This window comes from Ostrea edulis, chromosome 2 (genome assembly GCF_947568905.1).
Source record: "Ostrea edulis chromosome 2, xbOstEdul1.1, whole genome shotgun sequence".
NCBI classification, from domain to species: Eukaryota; Metazoa; Mollusca; class Bivalvia; order Ostreida; family Ostreidae; genus Ostrea; species Ostrea edulis.
The window spans coordinates 43733069-43740074 of NC_079165.1; the positions used below are offsets into that span (position 1 = coordinate 43733069).

Consider the following 7006-nt stretch of genomic DNA (forward strand, 5'->3'; position numbering starts at 1 on the left):
GACCCATTGCTATCTGTTTTCAACCGTCGTCGTTCGTCAGTTGTAAACTTATAAACATTTTAATCTCCTTCTCTGAAACGACTGAACCAATTTTGGTATATAACATCTATGGGTCACGAAAACAAAGATTTAAGAACTTCATGGTCTCTGCCTCCCTGGGGCTTGAGGGGTTTGGCCAAAACCATCAAAATTAATGTAATCTTCAAAAATCTTTTTTTACTTCTATACATCTAGCATGATTATAATGAGCAATGAACTTTATATCATGTGAAATTCATGAACCCTGGGTTCAAGGTTCATGCACCAGGTTGGGGCTAAATTGGTCATATTTTGAAAATCCATTACATGTAGATCTTCGAAAATCTAATTCTGGACATCAAACATGCTTATAATGAGCAACGAGTCCTATGTTATGTGACATTCATGACCCAAGGTTCAGGCCCCAGGATGGAGCTAAACTGCTCTTATTGAAAATGCATTATATCTTCGAAAATATTCTTTACTTCCGGACATTAAGGAGACAATATGTATGCATTACTATAAGCAAAGAGCCAAAATAATTAAAATCAGAGTTATTAGATCCATGCCGCAAACTCTTGCAGTGTACGCAGAGTTTATGGCGCGGATTTTGACTAGATTGAGCAAAGAGCCCTATACCAAAACAGTGGAATTCATGTCCCCTGGGTTCAGGTACGAGGGTGGGTCTAAAATGGACATATATTATGTATTAAAAATGACATAGAAAATCTTTATTGCTGGACATCAAGCAGACAAACCGTTTGAGCAACGTGAAATTTATTAGATAATGAATATATACATGTTGAAAATTAGGTAACGAAATCAGTTTTATAATGTGTTCTTATTTTGTTCTAATGATTGATAATACTGTAACTTACATTGAGAGGAGAACTGTGATAAGTGCCACGTATATTTCAAATGTATAGGTTCTCATCGTCTCTTTACGATTTGGAACATGAAATGGATTGGATCCCCGTCATTCAATAAAACAGTCCTAATCTTGCACTACAAAATATGAACTTAGATAAGATGGGAGACAGTCTTTGGAAATGGGGACAAGATCAGGTGATTTTGTTCACATGCATAGTTCCCATATGATTGCAAGTTCCGTACGATGGGATACCTACATGTAATCGTTCTTATTCAACGTATAGTTCATGTACATGTACTAATATGTTAAATGAAGTACAGATGAGAAGCTTTATGTGCGTATTACAAGGAACATAGAATTTTGTACTTAGAGTGATTTTACATTATATGATAATATAAATAATATTTGGTCCCCCCCTCCATAGTAGCTATTCCCCCGGAAAACTTGCTATACAGCTGTTTTGTCCCTATCTTAAAGTAGAATTTCTCCCATACCAGGATTTTCTCTTCGCGTTTTGGTTGAAATTTTAGGGGGGGGGGGGGAGTTTATGGAAAACCAATTAGAATTTCAAATTTGCATACATCTGTGCATGAAAAAGTGTGCATTGTCGATGACAGAAATGTACATTGTATAGGATTTTTTATAGACAATATTTTGATTTGTTTCATCGGATTACTTTGAAATTAAACTTAATACTTACAATGCATGAATAATTCTGTAAACACTTGCATGCAAGTGGGTTAGTAGCTATTTGTGTGAAAGATACCAGTAAGCAATGTATAAAGATGTGGTATCATCTAGCTTAAGTATTAATGCTGGTGTACCACAAGAACCGGTACTTGGGTTAATTTTGTTTTTAATTTATTTTGATTATGCAACACAAAATATGCTATCCTTTTGTAACTTAAACACAGATGATAATTCAATTCAATATGCAGATAAAAATTTATGTAATATAGAAAAAGTGTTAAGATAGTAGAAATACGGTCTGATGGCTGGTTACAGAAATTCAATCCTCATAAAATCATGATTGTATTTTTAAGCAAGACAAAACATAATGTATTTTTAATGTTGTCAATTTTATGAAAATGGTTTCTTCTCGCAAGCATCCTGGTTACTTTTTGTAATGATTTAAATCTAAATTCACTTGATGTAAAGACAAAGTATCAAAATTGTATATGCAACTTTGGTAGTCCATGCAATCTGTTGTATGTGATGGCTGTTCTTCCGCAGGGATTGAGAATTTAGAAAAGTGCAGCCACACACAACCAGAATGTTTAGTTTAAACAATATTTATTCGTAAATAATTCGACAATAATGTTTACAAACAATGTCTTATGCATGTAATAGATTGAAAAACAAGCCAAAACGCTCTAAATATCTTACAAGTAAGAGGTGAATGAAAATTCCAAGTATACTAAGTCGTATACTAATTATTACAATGCATGCAAAAAGAAATAGGAATAAGAGAGAAAAGCTGGAATTCAATATTGGAAGGAAAAATAACACACGTTTATATGTATGGTAAGTGTCGATACAGATCAAATGCATATAAACTATAGACAAAGTATATAGCCAGAATGTTAATGGGGCTTCCAATTTTGGCATTCAAAAATCACTGTATCTTGAAACAGGTTGAGATTGACAGGAGGAATGGTTACATTATCGTCAAAGTATAAAATTCACTTAAATCTTGTAAAGCAATAGTTAAGTGATCATGTAGACAATCTTCGAAAGAATACCTCTCAATATATATGTGAAGCATTTATGCCATTTCTAAATGCAACTGATACAAAGAAAGCAACATCTATTTGTTGACTTCTCAGAAACATTTCTAATAATGATAGTACTATAAAAATCTCTTGGTAAATGAGTATCAAATGTAATTCACACAACGGTAAGGCTCAATTGTGATTTACACAGATTATCGTAACTGTGTTTGTGGAAAGACATTTTTCTTTGTTTGCAAAAGATTTTCAAATGCAAGTAAGGCTTTCTTCAGCAACTATTTCATATACACGAATTGCCTATTATTCTATATTTCGTCATTTACTGAGTGGAAGAACAAGACGTATTCTTCAATCTTGAATTACCTTCCTAATGTCTGTGATAAATAATGTATTTTTATTTCCATTTGATGAGTTACTTCGGTGGTTGTCAACATCTATTTCCGGTTTTTACAGGAAGTACACCTTTACATAGAAAGAACATTGGGTGTAATCATGAAACCATCAAGGATAAACTTTAGATAACTTGACAATTTTTGAAATATATCTTTTCATAAATTTTGCAATGGAAGAGAATATATATCAAAATTTTGTAGATATTTTCGTTCTCAATTTTCGAGCCATAAAGAGCTCCTTTGGCGTCCAAAGACTATATCCAGCGCAACTTTAGCTTATCATTCACCCAAGTTAATCGTCAATTAAGTGACGTCATATTCAATGTAAAATCTCTCGAATATAAGAATATCAAATAACAATTGATCATGAATGAAATTTAGATTCGATTAATTTCGAGAAATCGCGTGCAGAAAATATAGTGGAAATACTAGACTTAGTAAAGAAAATTTGAACCACTAGTAGGTCTTCCATTGAATTATAGATATAGCGTGAATTATGAACATAACATGAATTCTAATATAGAACCGGAAAAAAATGCAACAAGAATCGTATTCGGAAAGTTACACATCTCTTTATATGTGTAAAGGTAATCCAGGTTTTAGATACGTCAGAGTTATTTCCCCTTCGATAACTCTCGTATATATTGAGGCGCGAAACAACTTGTTTACATGCTGGAGTGGGACAAATATTCATCACTATATAAGTGAATGTGCTCAGTAAGTTTCTCATACGCAGTCTCATCACCCGAATTCGACTGATTAACAAACTGAGAGAGAGAGAGAGCTCTGTCGTTAAAAAATATTTGTGCATCAAAAATAACTTTGCGTTATATAGTTCCGAATCATAATTCAATCAACATCATAATGCCCATTCAATCAAATCTAGTCCTTTTTGAATTTCAAATTATCAACTATGCACTCAAAAAATGAAGAAAAGGGGTGATTTCATTCGTAAAACCAGGAGCTTCCAAGGCCTCAAAGCGGCCACAAGACCCAGGCGCGTAGCTACCCATACGCAACTGTGTACTCATCATTTGCGAGAGAGAATCTTTGCCGTTAGAATAATGGTGCGTCAAAAATAAGTGCATTATATAGTCCCTGTTTATAATATAATCAGCATGTCCATTAAATTAAATTTAAAGTCCTTTTTGAATTTCACTTCATTAAAATCATGTCGAATACCACTTTAATGTGCATCATCTATGTACATGTAGTAGACGGATTAGGATATTCTTTGTTATCAGTAACATTTACCATTTATATCATGCAGTCAAAAACAATGGGGGGAAATCGTATAACGAATATAAAGTTCAGTCCAAGTACACAAGATGAACTGGCATAATAAAACACTTAAGAAAAATATTTTGTTAATTCTTTTGAGTTTGGAAATTCATTTCTATGCACAAAAAAAATTAGGTGATTTCATTTGGTAAAATTCAAGAGCTCCCAGGGAACAAACCCCCACCAGAGCTTTGCCCTAGACCCACAGTGGGGCTTCAAAGCGGACCCCCTAGACCCTTGTCATACTTTGCGTACACTTCGTTTTCTTTCTGGCTACGCGCCTGAGACTCATTGCCGTACTTTACGTACACTTCATTTTCTTTCTTGTTAGACGCCTGATATATAGTTTACCGTGGGGGACGGAGAACTACTATATAAAGAGTTTTCCGGGGGGGGGGGGGGGGGGGGGGGTGATGGCTAGAAGGAAAGGCTACTATACAACACTGGTATTATTTCAATCAGCCTTGTATGTTATGTCATCATAGTTACGTTTTTGTCTACTATCCTCTGTTTTGTTTCCTGTGTGTCATTTTATTTAGTAATGTGGGCGTGAACAGGGTGAGTGGAAGGGGAGACTGGAGCGGAAGGGGAGAAAAACAGGAGGGGAAGAGGTAAGGAATATCCCCCCCCCCTCTCAAATACACCTTTAAAGCAGAAGAAAGACTAATTCTGCAATAAATCATGGATGGTTTTTTATAGGGATTTTTTCTCAATATCGAAAAAATATATTAGAATAATGTATAAAACATTGATTTGCAACTTTAAGAATAAGAGAAAAATCCAGAACACGTTCCATTGTATTCAGTACGACTACACGTTTCGGTGATGCCTATTTCCGCATTTCGTGGTAAGAATAGTGATAGCTGTCAAATTTCTTATGAATTGGATGGGACCAGGGGTCATTGAACTGCTATTACATGACATTGTCTACATTATTTTTTAGCAAATATACGGGGAGAGGGGGCTATCACGGTCGCTACCTAAATGCAGATATTTTTAGAATTGCTAAAGTTTTGCAACTGACCTAGAACTTTTATACGAAAAGTATAAACTTCCCTCCATATCATCTTCGGATACCCGTAATTGATTTTGTTTCTCTACTCACCACGTGGTACCGGCGAGTGGATTGACTGATTGCGATTTTACCCCGTTTTGGCAATATTTCAGCCATTTTACGGCGGTGTGGTGAAGTGGACTCGTGAGTATCTGACGATGCCCATTTTCCCGTCAACAACAGTGATACGTTTAGATACCCCTAAGCAAGGGAAAGATACATGAACTCGGAACAAAACATCTGCTTTGTATTGATTTTCAAAAAAAAGAATCATTTACTAGAATTTCTACATCAACAGGTTTCAATCTTATAACTTGTGATACCTTTTAGACTTATGAAAAAGCACCAATTTTATATAATTCGCCAAAGTAAATATCGTCAAAGGGCACCGTATTATTCGAACTGTTCGCTATGTGTTGCTACAGCATGTACATGTAGATTTCGAATGTAAGTCTTGCTGTAATTTTAGATAGTGGATTCTTGAATTTGAACGTTATTAAAATATTGTAATCAAACAAAAGTAAATTCTGTAATAAAAACCTGTGTTGCTAAGTATACATATATACCTAGAACCACGGCTGTTGCCAATGGGCGATGAATAGGGTGAAAATAAGGCCATGCAAAACGATTAATACAAAACAAAGCTATAGCTTTAAAAAATCCAAATGCAAAACGAACAGTCAAGAACACAAAATGAATTATCACCAATGCAAAACGAACGGCCATCTCTGTAAAACAATACGAACGGCCATCTCTGTAAAATGAAACTAACGGCCATCTCCGTAAAATGAAACTAACGGCCATATCTGTAAAATGAAACTAACGGCCATCTTTGTAAAATGAAACTAACGGCCATCTCTGTAAAATGAAACTAACGGCCATCTCTGTAAAATGAAACTAACGGCCATCTCTGTAAAATGAAACTAACGGCCATCTTTGTAAAATGAAACTAACGGCCCTCTCTGTAAAACAAAACGAACGGCCATCTCTGTAAAACAAAACGAACGGCCATCTCTGTAAAATGAAACTAACGGCCATCTCTGTGAAATGAAACTAACGGCCATCTCTGTAAAATGAAACTAACGGCCATCTCTGTAAAATGAAACGAACGGTCATCTCTTTAAAACAAAACGAACAGCCGTCTGTAAAATGGGAGAGACATTCATCAGATTATTTGACCCAGAGAGCAGCCGTATATTTGGAGGGGGGGGGGGATCGTCAAACGAGTAAGATATTTTAAAAGGAAAACGCACAGACAGTGGTCGGTATGTTATGTTACAGTACACAAAACCAACACTTTAGGTGTTTAATAATAACTTCATATTCGCGAACCAGGATTTTTAAATGAATCTGGGGTTGTTGTTTTTTAAATCAAACATGACATTGCATTCTCTGTGATATTTTATACATTCTCTACACGAGTACATTTTTGCCTGCAACTATGTTGATCATGAACGACGAGAACACAACAATAAAACAATAGAGGACTCGCACCACTTCGTTAGCTAAGTAACAAGAGAATATAACGAACAGTGATCAGTCTCAATACTCATAAACCCTATACAGTACACATAATTAAGAGGAGGGCAAACACGAACCCCTTGGTATCAGAGGTGGTATCAGGTGCCTAGGAGCAGTAAACATCCCCTGTCGACGGTCA

General features: G+C 35.3%; 1 protein-coding gene across 1 annotated transcript in view; it reads right to left on the reverse strand.

Moving 5' to 3' along the window:
• LOC125667720 (uncharacterized) overlaps positions 1 to 1030 on the reverse strand; it is a 9179-nt gene extending 8149 nt beyond the window's left edge. Inside the window, exon 1 of the mRNA XM_048901334.2 lies at positions 897 to 1030. Within this exon, the coding sequence (XP_048757291.1) occupies positions 897 to 952 (56 nt within the window). The 5' untranslated portion in view covers positions 953 to 1030. The remainder of the gene's footprint in view (positions 1 to 896) is intronic.
• Positions 1031 to 7006: the final 5976 nt, after the last annotated feature.